Source organism: Scomber japonicus, chromosome 16, assembly GCF_027409825.1.
Source record: "Scomber japonicus isolate fScoJap1 chromosome 16, fScoJap1.pri, whole genome shotgun sequence".
Taxonomy (NCBI): domain Eukaryota; kingdom Metazoa; phylum Chordata; class Actinopteri; order Scombriformes; family Scombridae; genus Scomber; species Scomber japonicus.
In genome coordinates, this window is record NC_070593.1 from 16,116,913 (window position 1) to 16,135,375 (window position 18,463).

Genomic DNA, 18,463 nt, shown 5'->3' on the forward strand with positions numbered 1-18,463 from the left:
AATGAGATATTCAATTGGACATCATCCTTCAAAACTTATTAAACTAGCATTATCTACTTTTATGTACAAGGCAAACAAGACAGGACCTAGAACAATGCCTTGGAGTACACCACAAGGCAGAGTTGCAGATTAGAACAGTTGATCAGGGTTAGGAGCACAGCATGCCCAAGTCTGTTGATCAGGATACTGTTGTCTACAGAGAGTCAGAGCTCACTCCTGCATTACCCTGCATCAATATGTAATACGAGACTTTGAGAAGTGCTGTTTCAGTGGCGTGTGAAGGAAGCTAGACTAACACTTATCAAGAATGTCAGGTGCATATACACAACTACTTGTTGTAAACTATTCTTCATCTTGGAGGCTTCACATCTATGAGAACTTTGGCCTGCAAATCTGTATCTTGCACTTCACGAGAGTCACTTGTTTGGTCTTTTCTCAGCTTTGATCCAGATTCTGTTTTTCTATTATCTGTTTTGGCCTCGCTGCGCTCCGATGAGTCAGCATCTACTTAGACCCACCATCAGCAGCACAGGTACATATTCCCAGCCTCACTTCACATACACACAAAAACCACACACACACACAGACATACACACAAACACACATCCTTGTATCCCTCCCTCACTCCCATGTCCTCAGTGCAAACACAAACAAGCTCCAGGAGAAGCAGGTGTCCTTCCACTGGGATAAATAAACAATAAACCAGGATCCAGGAGCAGGAGGTTGTGGTGTGTTTGTGAGAGAGTGAGCGAGAGAGAGAGGGGGGATGGGGAGTTACTGTTAGTTTCAGTGTGTGTGTGTGTGTGTGTGTGTGTGTGTGTGTGTGTAGGGACAAACTTTGAATATTGCTGATAGCATCTTTTAAGCCCCCTCAGTCTCTAACAAAGCTGTTTGTTTTCACTCAGGTGTTTCTTTTTATCTTGTGCTTTGGGGTTTTAAGGTTTTAATGTGAATTTATCTTTTGATGTCTAAATTGGCTTAAAACTTGTCGCAGTGGCATATAAAGGCTAACTTAAAGTTGACAAGTAACCATAATTGTTTTAATTTCAGACACCAGATTACCATAGACAATTCAAATTTTTATCAAGTGTCATGTTTCATGCTGCCTACGGCATGGTGTTGAAGCTTGTTAACCGTTAGAGTGGCCCCTCTGATTTGGTTGCATGCTAATTCATCATTTCATTTGCACGCTTTTGATGATTCTGGAAGTTTTGGGAATAATTTGCCTGCTCCCTGTACCTGCAGCTGTGCAGACTGATGATAATCTGTCATCCAGCAGAATGTAAACAACAGTGTGTGTCATCATTTGGTAGCAGAGACACAGGTGGGTCGATTTCTTCATAAAGAGACGAGAGAGGCAGTTAATCATGATGCAAGAGAGGCCCACGGCCATGTGAAGGAAACTATTACGCCATACTTTTTCACTGAGAAGTCAGGGTTTACAGGAGTGGTCGTCTGGAACAGGATTTCAGGGGTGGAGTGGAGTTGAAAAAACTCACATAGACAATTTATATTCTTTTAAATAGTCTACTTCATTTTATGGTGTTATTTTTTTCCCAAATGTACATGCATACAAACAACATATTTCAATTTTCCAGCGAATTGCACACTGAAAAGCAGAATAAATAAAGAAACTGCTACAACCCAGGTTTATCTCAATTCCCAGCTTTCACTGATTAACTATGTTTAAATTTCAATTTGTCTCATATGTGAACAGCCAATTCAGTCTTTGCACATGCACCAACCATATTTACAAAATCAATCAATCAGGTTATTTCCTTCTTTTTTTATACTTGCATAGTTCCCAAAGACAATAAGAAAAAACTAAACTATTGTTCTATTGTATTTTAATACAATTATAACATTTTTCATTGATTTCTTCAGCTGATTGCATATTTTTTTCATTCTTCTGTTTTTACCCTTTTTATAATAATGTTTTCACTAAATTAATCATCACTTTCTACCAATGATTTTTTTTCTCACTGTTACCTAAACGTGATAAAATCACAGCTTAAACCCTGTTTTTCCACTGATCTACCGTGACTCCCTGCTCAACTCAGGTAGGCCACCTAAGTCAGCCAATCACAACCTCAGAGCGGGCAATTGACAGCTTGGCCCCGCCCTCCAGTCCACCTGTAATCCAATCCGCGGTCCTGTCACAGGTAAAACCGGCCTCAATTTCTCAGCATTGCCCCAAAAAAGCGAGAAAAGCCGACAAAACCCGTTCTCTCAGTAGGGGACACCTTGTTTGTTGCCGCGGCCCTCATCCAGTGTTGGCGGCGGAGTTTTCCACGGTAAAGAAGACGGATCGGATTTTCAGTACCAACTAGAAAGTCCAGTTCGACCGACCGAGATGTCACAGGAGCATGACAGGTAAGTTGTCCTGACTCTCCACTTTTCCCCTGCTCAACAAACAGGTTGAGACTATAAGCTTCGTAATACTGACTCTAAATACTTCTTTGGATTTCTTTTTTACATTGTTTTTGCACTTTTTCTGAGTTGATGTCACAGGTGGATTTTAAAAGCCCGCTGAGGTTCACCTGTGACCTGAAGCTGCCGCCTGATATTTTTTAAAGAAATTGCTCTGATATTTGTGCTGACTTTATTTAGGATTGTTATAGCTGTTTTTTTTATTGTTGAGGGTAAGTCTACTCTAAGACTGTCTGCCAAGTAGGAGAATGATTATACTTTCCCATGGTGTAACTCCGCTTATTTCACCTGTCATGTTCAAGCCTGTACAGGTGTATCTCCACCTGTCGTGCGAACAGAGGCGCCTGTTAGAATAAAAAAAAACTGTCCCGTGATAGTGATGGGCGGTTTAGTGTTTGATTTTGCTTTAAGCTCTAACAGTTATGTGTACAGTCTTAATGATGTTTGTTCAGGAATAAACACGGAGAGCTGTCAGCTAAAGAAAACTGTCTCTGCGACTGGTTGTTATTTCCATGTAAGAGGTTTGGTTTTAAGTTTCACTGTGCAGGATGTTAATAAAAAATGTGTATTTTTTATGCTGTGAGAGATGCTTAGCTTATTCTGTATGGTATTTAAGGGCAACGAGACGAGACTTTTGACGGTGGGTGAAACTGTACACCTGTTAGGCGTTGGCCAGACAGACAGTGTAAGCAAGCACAGGGCTGTATGAGGTTTAAGTGGATTTTACTCACTTTGTTGAATTTGGGTCAAAATAATTAATAGAAATAAATCCACACATCTTTAAATGTTCTTAGAAAATATATTTATATATATTTGTGATATATGTGTTTGTGTGTATGTGGAGAGGGGGTGGGGGGGTGCTCATGTATATTAAAGTGACAGATGTCTGTGAACTTTTGCTGAATTACTGACTTTAATTTTCAACACCTGACTGTAAATTTCTGTCTGACAACCAAACTTTGTATTACTATGGGATTGCATTTCATTAAGATTTTTATTATCAGTAAATAGTGAATCTTATATCAGGTTGCGGTTTATAAATGGCACAATTAGATATAGGATTTCTAATTATCACTTTGCCCTGACCATTGAGAGGAAAAAGGCTGTATTTGTTGTAGATACTCCACTTGCAAACTGAGCCAGTCTGTTTACACTTTGTCATAATTACTTTGTTGTGGCAGAGAACCTGCATATGGATTTTGGTGCCAAGATGATTAAAGATGTGTTAAAGATGTGTGTGAGGTTTTCTAAAATTTGACAAGGAAGTCCAATGATCTAGATGAGTCTTTAATAGAAAGAACTTGACTGACGGATTTGATCTAGTCATTAGGCCTAACACGCCTGAGTGAATATAAGCTGTGCAAACATTTACTGTAAACATCATTGTTGAAATGTTCAATTTGTTCTTACATGTTGAAACAAAGTGCAATATCCTCATTTATGCTTAAATTGAAAGTATAGCAAGCTGAAATTGACATATAACATAAGAAGCCCCAATTTGTTTTCTTACTGGTCCAACTCAGTCCTGTTTACAACACAATGAATCTCAAGGCCTCTCGAAGAGTAGGAGAAAGACAAAGGCTGTGACAATTTTTACAATTATTTTTTTCAAAAGACATTTGACTCACAGAAACATTAGCACAGAGCTGTTGAAAAACAGGAATGAATGCGTCATTTGCGGTCAGGTTCTCAGCCAATAGGAGATCTGCGAATGAGTTGTCATACTGGACGAGCCAGTAGAGCATCTTTCTCTTAAGACGTCTTGGCCGTTCGATGACTGAGATTTGTTGCACAATCATTGAAAAGCTCGAACAACTGGTCCGATAAGTCAGATAAAGAACATCTATGTTGTTGATCTATGTCTTGTAACCTGTTTGTCTGTTTTGAACGAAGCCGTGATTGTAGGTCTTGGCTTAGTGAGCTCTTATGAAGTGGGTTAGGAGTGTCAATCTACTGAATGCTTGAGGAGATATCATCTGTGTCTCGATATCAACTCTTACACATGGACACTCCATGCAATACATCTAACATACTTTTTACTTAAAATGACCTCACATAAGCTGATATCCACTAAATTCTCCACACTGGACCTTTAAGTTGACCTTAGTAATTAGTTTGCACACGCTTATAAAACAACTTATAAAACGTTCTTCTCTCGCAGCAAGCGTGCCGTCCTGGTTTCAGGCTATGGTGGCCAGCGTCGCTCCTTCACCACAGAGGATGAAGCCTGGAAATCATTTCTGGAGAACCCACTGACAGCAGCCACAAAGGCCATGATGAGCATCAATGGTGACGAGGACAGTGCTGCAGCTCTCGGCCTGCTCTACGACTACTACAAGGTAATAGGAAAATGATCTCCAAACAAAAGTGCAAAACCTTATGTGAGGGGATTAGTTACCAAATCCTAACAGGCTTTACCTATATGATCTTCCTTCATAATGACATCCCACCAATACACAACATCTGTGAGGCAGAGCACATGCCATGTAACTGATCTAGCTGTCCATGTAGACAGTAGGATGACCCGGCTTGCTGGGTGTGATGTGGTCAGACGCTGAGCGGCTGTGTTTACCCTCCTATACAGGTGCCCAGGGAGAAGAGAACAATAGGCCAGAACAAGCCAGACCCATTGGTCTCTGATGTGGATCCCAACAAAAGGTAAGTAGCAGCAGTCCTCACCTAAAAGCACAGCAGAGGGGAACCACGGCATGGAGGGAATGGAGAGATTGAAGCTGTTTAACATTCTCTCAGTGTTGTGTGCTCATTTGCATATTTGCTCATCTAAGCCTTTTATAAGAGTCATAAATTAACAAAGCTTTCAGATCTTGGAAGAGAATGAAATAATTTAGCTTGAAAGCTGTTTAAATATGTTAAAAATGATCTGTAGTACCTGAATCCATGATACATCCACGTACATATCAGTTATCTAAAGTTAATCAATCAATCACTTTATTTGTCCCCCAAGGGCATTTGGTTGTGCAACAGCGAAACACAAGATAAAAAGCACAAAGAACATGAACACATCACATTGATACAAAATAGAAAACAGAGGACAGAAGTTCAAACAATTTAAAGGTTAAAAATTAATGACAATATCAAATTTTGAGGTATTTAGGATTTGGATCCTGAATATGTTTATGTGCCCATGTCACTTTTTCCTCTTGGAGTATCGCAGAGAGACGACAGAGGGTCCAAAAGAGCTTTTTTGGATAATGTCATATGTCATATTGCTCCTCTCTGGTTTTGTTTGCAGACACCAGCTTCAGGCAGGAAACTCTCTAACGCCTCTCCAGGAAGCCGGTATGGAGAACAGGATCCAGGTCCTCAAGGGGCCCTTCAATATTCTTCAGCTGGCCCAGGACAAGAGGGCCCAATTCGCCTCACCAGGTCTGTTCACATTCAATCATGTAAAACTGATAAGAGATTAAAAAAATAATAACAGAGAACCTGATCGTCTGATTTTGTTTTTCAGACACAACAGTCACAGTTTCCATTGCTACCCTGCCAAACTACACCCCCATCAAGACGGAGGTGCCCACCCACGGCTTCTCAGTGACCGTGCCAAACAACTGCACTGAAACTGACAGCCATGTGAATGTCTTTGACCGGCAGCTCACCCACAATTCGGTCCAGTTCAGCCCCAGCACCCAGTCCCGAACGCCCCCCGACTCCACCTTCACAGAGAGTTTTAAGGACAGTTCCCAGGAGGTGAGTGTTTCGATGCAATACCCCCTCTTTCTAAATCCTGCTAATGCTCTCCCACACCACCACCCTCCTTCTCCTCCACTCCTTCACTTTCCTCTCGTCTCCCCCTCTCAGATCTCTCCCATTAGACAATAGGATATTCACCTGATCCCATGGAGCCAGCGGTGGGCTCAGCCTTCCCTGGTTTTATTTGAACATGCCAAAATAGCGGCCAGTGTGTTATTATGCCATTGTCTCACCAACACAATAAAGTGCTGTACTTTTCTCCTACAATAGCCAAAGCTCTTTCTCTCTCCTCTTTCTCTTTTTAACCTGGAGGGGAATTACCTCAGAAAAGAGTAACCCAACAAAACCCCTGTACAGGAGCGGGAGAAGGGGAGGGAAGACCCATTTGGACTAAAAGAAATGAGGATGAAGGGAAAGAATGATATAATAAAATCTCAATAAAACTGTGATAAGAAGAGGAAGAAAGAGAGACAGTAAATCCCTGTGGGGCATTACAACAAAATACAGATTATTCCTTTGGTTATTTATGGAATAAATCATTTAAAATCAAAGAAGCTGTTTAATATCTTACATCGCTCTCTGTTTTTCTCTCTCTGTCTTCTTTGTGTGGTGCAGGTGTTTGCCTTCCCAGGGGATCTCCAGTTACGTATGGCCTCCATGGCACCTGAGGACTACACTCATTTTGACACCATGTCGGGGTAAGTCATGCTGCCGCCGGCCCACCGCCCGACTTCCACCTCCATTCAGCCCTGACACAACACTTGCAGAATGGCCTCATTCATGGCAGTCTCAGGGGAGAGACACCAGAGTCTTCATACGCTATCTGGCCGCCGCTCTGACACCACACTGATTTTTAGGTCACGATTAGACTGCAATGAATGGCACTTTTACTGCATTGTTTTACTTTTTCTCTTGAATCAATATTGCATTTTCTGAATTATATAAATGCAGAATTATCCAGTTCTACAGAAAATAAATCCTGCTTTTTTTTCTTGATGTTTATTTAAATCTCTGTATTTCAGAGGTAATTTCGAGTACACCCTTGAAGCATCCAAGTCTCTGCGTCAGAAGACAGGTGATGGGACGATGACATACCTCAACAAGGGCCAGTTTTACCCAATCACCCTCAGGGAGATTGACAACAAAGGCATGCAGCAACCAATCACCAAAGTCAGGGTAAGAAATGACGAACACCTATACGTGTCAGTCCGAATTATTGATAATGATAAAATAGAATAACATAAAATGATGCATGTTTACAATTGTCATTCTGTATATTCCATTGCCAGAGTGTAGTGATGGTGGTGTTTGGAGAGGAGAAGTGCAGAGATGATCAGCTGAAACACTGGAAGTACTGGCACTCCAGACAGCACACTGCCAAGCAGAGGTGTCTTGACATTGGTAAGAATATAAATGATTCAATTATATCAAAATATTTGGTAGAACAAGAGTGAGAGATTACCATTTTAAACTGAAGTGTAATATCTCAGACATGACAGGTACTTTTATTGTTAGGGGTGTAATGATCTAGTGATTTATTGTGAAACACTGATTGGCTGTCAGCTGAGGCATTAAGACCCATTAATCCTTGTGTGTCTGCACAGATGAGTGGCTGCTTTAAAGGGCAGCTTAGTGGTAGATGACAGGAAAAGGTGTGTTGTTTTGGTTTTGACAGGTTCACTTAGGCTGGCAAGAGATTAAATCTGCAGTCTTTAAAACCTCCAAAAGGTCACACAATCACTTAGTAAATAACAATAACCTGGTGTTGATGTGTTTCATGATTGAAGTTTGTCTGCTGTTACAGCTGATTACAAGGAGAGCTTCAACACCATTGGCAACATCGAGGAGATTTCCTACAACGCCATATCCTTCACCTGGGACACTAACGAGGAGGCTAAAGTAAGATGATAAAATAAACGTCTGCACACACATCCGCACTTTTTCCTCTTCAGGTGTGGTGTTTGACTCATAAGATCACTGGCTTCTCTCTTGAATGTTTCACATCAACACTCATAAGCCAGCTTCTCCTCTTCTTTAAGGTCTTGAGTGATTTTTGCAAACTAGAAATAAGGTCTCAGGTGCTGACACCCCTTTGTTGACCACTTCATTCATTGTGATCATCCAAAACAGTCGCCAGGGAAAACAGGGGCTTAAATAGAAGATGCTGTCAATCTGTTGCCCCCTCCACATGTGTGTTTTGGTCTTGTTGCACAGCGACAAGGAGGTGTGTGCACTCCTTCCTGCACTCACCTGCACACACACATTCTTGACTGGTCCAACCTGCCTGTCACCCCTATTGTGATGCTGCTTGTTTAGGTATTTCTGCACACCTGAGAGTGAACAACAAAGAGTGCAGGAATGAGGAAACTCAGCAGGGGGGCACGATGACTAGACTGAATGGTTCTTCAGTCCAGCCTGGTGATCCTGTTCAACTGGTAGTAATGGTGACACAGAGAAGGAGCGAATTTCCTCTCCCCTCTTGAGTTGGCTTCCTCTTAAGTGTCTTATTAACCCTCATGTTGCCCTCTGGCACCGCTGGTCTGAGATGGAAGACGGTTGAGTGGCTCGCAAACAGACAAAGAGATAACATGGCGCTGCAGCTCATCTCAAACATCTCGCAATATTTCTTTGTAGGCGTCTTAATATAAATACAGTCATATACACAAACCTTCCTCTCCTTCTCTGACACACACGCACCAGGATGTGGGTCTAACTGTCTCATGACTTGAGGCGTGTGTCCATAGGATGTTCATCCTTGTGTGTGCTCATTACATCACTCTGTGTGTGTGTGTGTGTGTGTGTTTGTGTGTGTGTGTGTTTTTGTAAGCACCGCCACGCCAGGTAATTTGAGCCTCTCATCAGCAAAGTTTTACTTGACAGATGAAGGTGTGTGCGTGTGTGTGTGTGTGTGACTTGCCCCCGGGACAATTCCCCTGCAGCATGTATTTGCGAAGGACAGCCTCTCCCTAATGTTAACCTGCTCTGGGTCTATACACATCGTTTTGTGAGAATGATTTTGTTTATGTTTTTACCATGTAGTTGCTATAAAAGAAAATGTCCATTTAGGAGAGTTAAACTTGACTTCTTGAACAAGGTTAGAATATTATTGTAATTTTTAAATGTACTGCTTAAATGCACAAATTAATTGACAAAGGTACCTTTACTTGTTTTTATTTTTTTAATTAACATTAGGTCATTAACCGTGTTCATCTGCAGTGTACCGTCTTGAATCCTTTCTGCTGGGTGTCTATCGGTCTGTTATGATAGTGTGTTTGGTTTACACAATGATGTCAACCTGTTTTCAATACAAGCACCAAGAAGACAAGGGAGCATCTCTACCGTAGAAAATAAAATGAGCATGTGATCACTAGAGTTGACCAATAGGGGTCAGCAAAGAACACTCAAAGCAGCCTCATGTGTGAACAATGAGGCGCCCTCTGCAGAAAGGCAGCTATGAGTGAATCACAGTGATGCTGCTTTGAAAACTTTATGATTTAAAGTCAGCTGTCATGTCGTGTTTCAATTTGTCACTTTTTTGCTTTAAACTCTAGTCTCCTCTAGTCCTCTAATTGGTCCTGTTTTTTCCCCATGTCCTCTCACCACTACAGATCTTCATCTCGGTCAACTGTCTGAGCACAGACTTCTCCTCTCAGAAGGGTGTGAAGGGCCTTCCCCTCAACCTGCAGATCGACACCTACAGCTACAACAACCGCAGCAACAAGCCCATCCATCGCGCCTACTGCCAGATCAAAGTCTTCTGTGACAAGGGGGCTGAGAGGAAGATCCGAGATGAGGAGAGGAAACAGTCCCGTCGGAAAGGGAAGGTGCCTGAGCACAACCCCGGCCTGTCCTGTGAGTCACTCAGTAGTTGTAAATTATATAATATGAACCAGCAGGGGACTAAAATCACTGTTTTTTGATCCTCCCTAACTAAACTGTACCCATCCAGGAGTATATTAGGTGCATTTTCAGGTGAATATCAGTGATGGCATCCATCACACTTCATGTAAGATAACGTTCAATTTGAAAAGTTCAGACATTACTGCCTGCATTCACCTTATTCTACAAAATGTCTTAAAGTTGCACTATTCAATATGTATATGTGAATCAAAGGTTACATGTGTAATGGAAAAGAAAACCCACAGAAAATTATAATCTGATTTGTCTCATCTTTTTGAAGGGTTTAAGTGTCTTTTCATTTTTGTGGCCCAAAACTTTCCTGTTTGATTCACTTTTACCACTCCTGCCAATGTCAGCCTTGTTTCAAGCCAGAGCAGAAGCTGTTTTCAGCTATACAACTCTGATAAACCACAACACTAACCAAGTTAGTGACTTGCTGGTGCAGTATTTAGCAGTTACTGGCTAACTCAACTGAAGAAAAAATAATATTGCACTTACATTCAGAAAAATAAATGCGGTTTGCTGATCCATTTACCTACAACAGTTTTATGGGAATATACTGTGCCAGTAATGAATTTACAGCTTGTTTTACTGCCCCCCAGTGGCCAAAAAATGTACACATTTAATGCACACTTATTAAACTGTTTTTTTTTTCTGCTCCCAGTTGTGGATGTCAAAGTCCCCATCCTCCAGAAACGCAACGATGTGACCATCTTCAAGATGATGACCGACATGGAGACCCAGCCTGTCCTTTTCATACCCGATGTTCACTTCTCTACATTCCAGCGTCATGTAAGTGCCAGTTCACAGACACAAAGTTTGAATTTCAGCAGTTTTGTTTTTCTTTAATGGTATTTCTGACCATAAACATGGTTTTAGCTGTGTTGATGCACCACTTGTGACACATCTTAGGTGGTAAACAGTTTGTTTTTTTCCAGCCTCCACCCACTCATCAGCACTTGGCAGGGTCGAGGTGACCTGCTTGCTTGTTTCTTGGCAGAAATAGAGAGTTATGCTTTGGATCTCTGATAGGCGTCACAGATACTGATGGCAGCATTTCAGATGCTTAGTCACAGGATGAATAATTTACCACTGACTCAAAACAAACTAACAAATCCACACCTGTGTTTGTACGCTTAGAGTAAAGGAAAGATGTTATGTAAATGATGTGTTGATCATGCTAAAAGTGGCAGAGTTGAGATCGATAGATACATATATGTGAATAAGTATTAAAAGATTTGCATTAGGTTTTTATCAGCGTTAACCCGCAGCAGCTGTGTGTGGCTGGACTCTGAGCTCTGCTTCTCCCAGCTATAATGAACATGTCACATGACAGTTACAGACATGTGTGTGTGTGTGTGTGTGTGTGTGTGTGTGTGTATGTGTGTGTGTGTGTGGGTGCACACCTGGCATGCACTCATATTAGATTTTTGGTTCATAATGAGGCTTTTTTCCCTGTTATCTGTGAACAGACATATGATGAGTTGCTTTATTTAAGTGGAAGATCACTGGGGATATATATTTGTGAACTTTGAGCGACCCCTGCTGGTCACACTTTGAGCAGTTCAACCAAAAACCAAAAAAAAACTTCCTCTCATACTCTCACTAAGTTTACTTAGTAAGCAGCGGGGCAGAGAGGCAGGGAAAGGAGGTTATTTTTGGTGTTGCCAGTGACATTGAACCTGACTAAACCCTTTGTGGCCCTGCTATCAGTTTCTGATAAACTCTGAGTTTACTGAGTTCCCGCTCAGAATAGAATTCTATTAACAGTGCAATCAATATGGCAAAAGGAGCAGAAAAGTGCAGCTTTCCAAAAATCAAAAATCCAATTTTTTTCACTGGCCTCATGCATTTAATAATAATAATTATTGGTTTGAAGAGGATTTGTGCGCTCTGTGGTTTACTGACTACAGTCCCTAAATTGTTTTTTAAAAAGAGCAACGAAGAAAAATAACAGAATTATTGATAAGACAAAAAAACAGTCCTATAAATGATGCACTTTGATCACTGTTTCTCCTGCTGTAACTGTACAAGCTTTGCTCAACATACAGCTGTACGGTTGAGAAGCTGGTTGGGATCAGTTCTCAGTGGTAAATGGAGAGTAAATGGGTCAACATGCAGCACTTATAGGAAACCTTTTGAACTCAGCTGTTGACATTGCTTTCAAAGTGTTACCTGATGGAGCTGATTTACACGCAGTGCTAGAAATGCAGCAGTTGCAAATTAGTAGTAGATTTTTAAACATGAATGAGCCTTACAGAAGTCAAGTCAAGAATATACCACATTTCATAGACCAGGTGTAGACTTAGTCTGCTTCAAGATAAACCCCCCCAAAAAAGGTCAAAATATGAGGACATAAAATAAGGTATTAGAGTAAAAATGTGATTAGGTTAGGAAGGAAAGAAAATAATAATAATAATAATAATAATAATAATAATGATAATAATAATAATAATAATAATAATAATAATAATAATAAACCTTAACCACAGCTAACATAATTAACTAAAAGCTTGCAAAAAGCTAAGGAAAAAGATTGTTTAGTCTGCTGTTAAAAGAAGACACTTGTAGCAGACCTTAGTTCATAGAGAGTGGAGTAGTTGGTGGAGAGTAGAACCGTAATGAGTGAAGGCACCATAAACTGATTTAGAATGTATTTTAAGTAGAGCTAAAATCCTATTTAAGTACAGTTGCATACAGGGATGCTTGGACCACTATGGCTGATATTTTTAGTTTATCAAGTTAATCTCAGATATACGGTTGTTTGTTTGTTACTTTTATGTTAATATCTGTCTTTCTGTTTCTCTTGCAGCCTTTCCCAGCAGAAGATGGAGAGGACAAGTGAGTTCATGGAAACATTTCCTCTTTTCACATGTGCCCTTTTGCAGCTTCCCAGTAAAAGGCTCCATACATTGTTTCTAGGAAAAGCGTGTGTTTTATAGCCTGTTAGCTGGTTGTTAAACAGTGTTTAAGCAGCCATTTGTGTATCTTTGTCCACTGCAGCTCGGGTATGAAGAGATTACCATTCAGTGATGAAGAGTTTGGTTCTCCCCCCAACAAGATGCAGAGAGTGGATGAGCCAAAGAAAGGTACGACGCGTGAGTGTGTGTTGCTGTAGTGCAATGCTTCGACTGTTCACATGCCGATCAGGGGTCTTGCAGTGATGTGCTTCTCTGGGGCTAAATCAGCTGTAAAAGAGAATGCACATGTTCGCTGTGGCAGGGCCCCTGAAGGCCCCCACCCACCCCCACACATACTCCCTGGGCCATGTGATTATTCCATGTCTTTCAAAACATACACACGTGCAAAGCCTCCACTGACCCAACAAAATACCTCTGATCACTACGTGCACACACACATGCAAACAAGCCAGTGCCCTTTAAACTAGATCCCATTCATAGGCATACAACTGGCTGTTACTATATACATGCTTTAAGAACTGTGGAGGAAAGTGTCAAACAGGTAGATATTATCTGGATTATTAAAAAACCTGTTTTATATAGATTCTGCTTGTGTACACCTGTGTGTTTCTAGTCAATAACAAAAGTCAGATTAGCTCCAATAAGATATTCACTGCTGATTTTACTCTGGAGACAATCAAAAGAATCTCTATTGAATCTGATCAGATATCAAACCAGCACTACTTCTATGAGTGTTTAAATCAGCGAGTCTAAATAAGACATCAGATCATTGGTGTATACTCTTTCTGATTTTTCTTTAATGTTTGCTTATTTTGTGAAAGAATGGATACTTTCACCTCTTCAGGCCCCTAAAAATCCCTCTTTGGGATGAAATAACAACTCATGTCCACACTAAGGCCAAAACCCAAGATGAGACTGTATTTATACTGTAAACCGGTTTCTGATTCTGAATCTGAATCTGAGGGATCACTAGTAGACATTATTTTATTTTAAGACATCACAAGTCCAAAAATTCAAAAAGGTTGGGACCCACTGCTTTAAGTAACTTGACGAATCTAGACTCCACAGGAAACAGTTAAAAGTAGTTGTAGTGGATATAAAATGAAGCATCATTTAGAAACTCGATTTCTCCCATCAAATTTAAGGCTGATTTATGCTTCTACATTGGGACGACGTCAAGCCGACGGCGTACCTACGCAGAGCTCTCTGCGTCGCTGTGAACCCCTACCCTATGTCCCCTGACGTGCACCTCCCCAGAAAAAAAAAACTACTTAATTTTAAACAACTTTCACTTGTTTCAAGCACACTTTCACTTGAAATAAGTAGCTCAATCTGCTGTGGAGCAAGTTTTTTTAAATACTTGTAATAGGAAAAAAATAAGAAGTGGCCATTACACAGAAAATAAAATGTGAAATTGTCTGTGTCATACCTGGGAAGGGACTAGAGACACCGTGACAAAACAAGACGCGATGGAGAGACGCAGAACTTAGAAAGGTGCACGATGATGTTGGGCACTGGCGTAGTAGAGGTTACGTAGAAGCATAAATCAGCCTTTACTCACAGTCAAACTAAATTAAGGTGAAAGGTTTAGGGGTTTGTTTTAAAACTGTTCCACAACAGCTGTGAAGTTTTTCCAGTTTGAAAATTGGCGATGGTTTGTCCAGTCAGCTGAGAGAAAGGTTGTTATGTCGGAGTCTGAATGAAAGAGAAAGGAGAAAACTGTCAGTCATGTGCTTCTCACCCTTCTTGACATGAGGTCTATCTCCAACAAAGTTATGCGTGGCAGCTCCAGATCATAATGACCGAAACATATCTGTGGCTGGGGCATAGAGCAGAAGTATGAAGCCAAATGCCTTAACACAGTCACCTACATTACTTTTATTTGTAGTTTAGTTGTTTTTGACTCAAACTAGCAAAAACATCATTGTATCTTTAAATAGAGGCTTACTTGGAAACAGATTTCTGTCATTTAGAGGCCACAAATATCACAAGTTCCTGCGGCAGGTTTGGAAAACAATATGAGAAAATGTGTTTAGAATGTGATCTATTTTTAGGAGACTCAGTGTAGTGAATGAGAGGTTTGTTTGTGTGTGTCTGTCTCTTTACACAATGCATGTGCTGTCTGGATGTGCTTGTCTGGGCCTTGTACTTGTTATCTTTTTTATTTTTTGTAATTTAAGATTTATTCAGTAGGGATAGTACACATCAATCAACATTTTAGTTCACACCTTAATATAAAGGTTTCAGTGTTAGCCAAGAGGCTAGTTTACATCTGTAGTGCCCGGGCAGGTCAACAACATAAATGTTTACAACATTATCTTTGGATCAGTGCCCAAGCAGTCTGGAGCATCAAGTTAAAGTGGCCTGCAGCGATATGTATCTATAAATGTATTGATATGTGTATGTATTAGCATATGTTGAGCTTCACCACTTAGAAATCAAGACAGAGATACAATGAGACATGAATCCACAAACTGCAGTCAAGCTGTTTAGCCTGACACAAATAAACACTTTACACCTGCTAGTGATTTTTGTCTGAGGTTGGATTTGTGTTTATGTCCAATCCATGAACATACAAGCTTTGCTGTGCTCACCCACTACTTCTTCCTTCTTTTCTCCCAAACAGTCCTGCTGTACGTGCGCAGAGAGACAGAGGAGGTGTTTGATGCCGTCATGCTGAAGAATCCCACACTCAAAGGCCTGGTGGAAGCTGTAAGTTGTCCTCACTTCATTGTGCGGTTGTTACGCTTTCTGTTTAATCATTGACAGTTGTCCAGCACACTGCTGTAAATGAGCGGTGACATGACACTGACCTGGTGCTCCAGTGTCCTGAGTATGAGAGAAGGATGATAATAATGGACAGGGAGAATAAAAACAGTTTATTGTGGATGATAAAAATCAGGTGAGAGTACAAAAGGTGCTAATGGAAGGGAATGATAAGAGAACAGTTGTGAAAAGAGGAGGTGGGGGTGTACTGGGGGGGGGGGGGGGGTAACAGTCTAAAAGGGGAAATGGAAACAAAGAAATAGGCAGGTATGACTTTAGGGGTTGGTGAGTTTGGAAAGATAGAAGGAGTTCAAGGGTCAAGTACAGTAGTTGTGTAGAACCGAATAAGGAGCTGATAAACTAAAGCAGGTGGACCAGGTGCCTCTAAGATTGAACAACAGACTCTTTTGTCTTTGTGTATGATGTGTGTTGTGTGTTGTATATCAAGTATATTCCTTTCAAGAATTTAGTACTAACTCCCAATTTTCTTTCAATCAGATTTCAGAGAAGTATGAATTGCCTTTGGACAAGGTTGGAAAGGTCTATAAGAAATGCAAGAAAGGGTGAGTATCAGCCATTAACACACTGCTGTATGGCTGAAACATTTGAAGGACAAAAAAAAACCAACACCCAAAAAACTGACATAATTTAAATAATGAGTTTACTGTCATATCAGGATTTGCTCTTCTTCTGAAGGATTTTCCTCCAGGGTTTATTCAAACTGTTTTATCTTCGAGATGCAAATTAAACTGCAGCCTAATTTCTTCAAAATGAGGGTGTCAATCAAACCCATACTCATGATTGGCTGATCTGTGTCACTTTCACTGTTACAAGAAGGTCAAATACATTGTACAATACAATCACCACCAAAAAAAGAACAAAGTGAACATTCAAGCATATTTCTAAAAGGTCTGTAGTTGGTAATTTGCAAGGTAATTGAGTACAAGCAATCAATCTGGTTGCTCTATTACACATCAGCCAATTATGAGCTACAGACAGATCCATACAGGCTTGATTGGCATCACCATAATTTGGATATTTATCGGAAATTAAATTGTGTGATGATTGCATTTGCATATAGAAGGTAAAGTCACATGGATAATTCAATCTTGTGACAGTGAAACTACACCCATACATACAATAGACTGATATTTCAGTTTATTTGTGCATCCATTAATTTGTCAATGTATTTTCTAATAAGTCAGAATTTGTCCTTTAGGCTCTGCTTATTGTATTAAATGTGGGAGTTCTGTAGGACGAGGTAAACAAGACACTCACACTCATATCTGTCCTGTAACAGGATTCTGGTCCACATGGACGACAACATCATCAAACACTACTCCAACGAAGACACCTTCCAGATCTCCATGGAGGAGGATGGTGGCATGTACAAACTCACCCTCACTGAAATCTGATTGGACAGGGGCATGTGACCTCACCCAGAACAGAGGGATGGAGGATGAATGAAATGGAGCTATCAGGAGTAGTGGTTTACATGTTATGCTATCTTAAATCATGTTGTCTCTGTGCCGTCACAAACAGATTTTAAAATTCCCACGAGAGGTATTTAAAAAGCCATAGCTCTTAATAAACCACAATGCTGATAAAAGATTAAGTTATACATTCTGATTCGTTTTAAAACCTTTTTGTGCATAAGAATCAATAAGTGATGACCGCTTTGGTTTTTATGACACTTTAATTTTGTATCCAGAGTCATGCCTCAAACATTAGTTCCTGCTTTTGTAAAAAAAAAAAAAAAAAAAAAAAAGTCTTAAAATGTGCAAAACATTTGTGGTGCTGCTATACCTCATGCTATGCAAGCAGCAGTGTTTCTCATATATTTGAATATTATGAGGAGAAACGGCTTGTCTTTTACTTAAGCCATAGCACTGATTATTACAATCTGTAAAGTTGGGTATTTAGCGCACAAAATGAAGACAGCTAATTGTTGTTACTGGGGCCCCTTTGGTTCAGTGTATTAATACTAAACAACATGGCAGTATTTAGTGTGTAAAATTGTCTTCACCATCATACAGTTAGGATAGCAGTGTGTCAATGTTTGTTGTATTGTTTAGTGTGGAGGTTACATGTTTGTGAATGAAATGGCATAAAAGATATTTTTTCCTTTTTATAGATCAATTTAAATAATGGCCTCTTTGTAAGTATTAAATAGGAAGTACAGATAATGATAGCAATGCTAAAACATAACTACCCTTCTCCTCAGTAGAGTAGTTTTCTTAATGTGGGTGAAAGGTCAATGAATGTCCAGCACAGTCCAGACAGACTGTCCTGGAAGTGCAATATGATATTCAGGTTCAGACACATTCGGAGAAAAATGTCCTCTGTTACCATGGTTACAGTATATAATACACATTCACTGATAAACCAGATTTTTAAATGAAAATATTGCTGTATATATCCACTGAAAAAACATGCTAAAAGGATCCATACGATCCATCCTTTTGTATCTCAGTACTTAATGTGTATATATTTATTAAGAGAATGGATGTGGGTCATCGTTTTGTTTTGTTTTTCTACCATATATATCCAAATTTCTATTATTCCTAATAATATAATGTTTTTTTTCCTTTTTATATGAAGTTATTCTACATGTCAAGGGACAAAAAGTTAACATATTTTTCATTGATGTTTTGTGTTCTTCTTTTTTGTAAAGGTTTTGATGCACAAAGTGCCCAATAAAAGCTCTTTAGCAGCTGTCCTGCTCGTCTCATGAT

At 40.1% G+C, this 18,463-nt stretch overlaps 1 protein-coding gene across 1 annotated transcript; it reads left to right on the forward strand.

The window, feature by feature from the left end:
* The first annotated feature begins 2,353 nt into the window (after window positions 1–2,353).
* On the forward strand, window positions 2,354–17,299 carry grhl1 (grainyhead-like transcription factor 1). Its single transcript, XM_053335515.1, is given in 16 exon segments — window positions 2,354–2,373; window positions 4,592–4,769; window positions 5,015–5,092; window positions 5,697–5,817; window positions 5,903–6,138; window positions 6,757–6,839; window positions 7,164–7,317; window positions 7,431–7,542; window positions 7,946–8,040; window positions 9,750–9,960; window positions 10,703–10,833; window positions 12,854–12,882; window positions 13,045–13,130; window positions 15,589–15,674; window positions 16,227–16,291; window positions 17,029–17,299. Coding segments are annotated over 16 exon segments (1,800 nt in total). The 3' UTR covers window positions 17,144–17,299.
* Window positions 17,300–18,463: the final 1,164 nt, after the last annotated feature.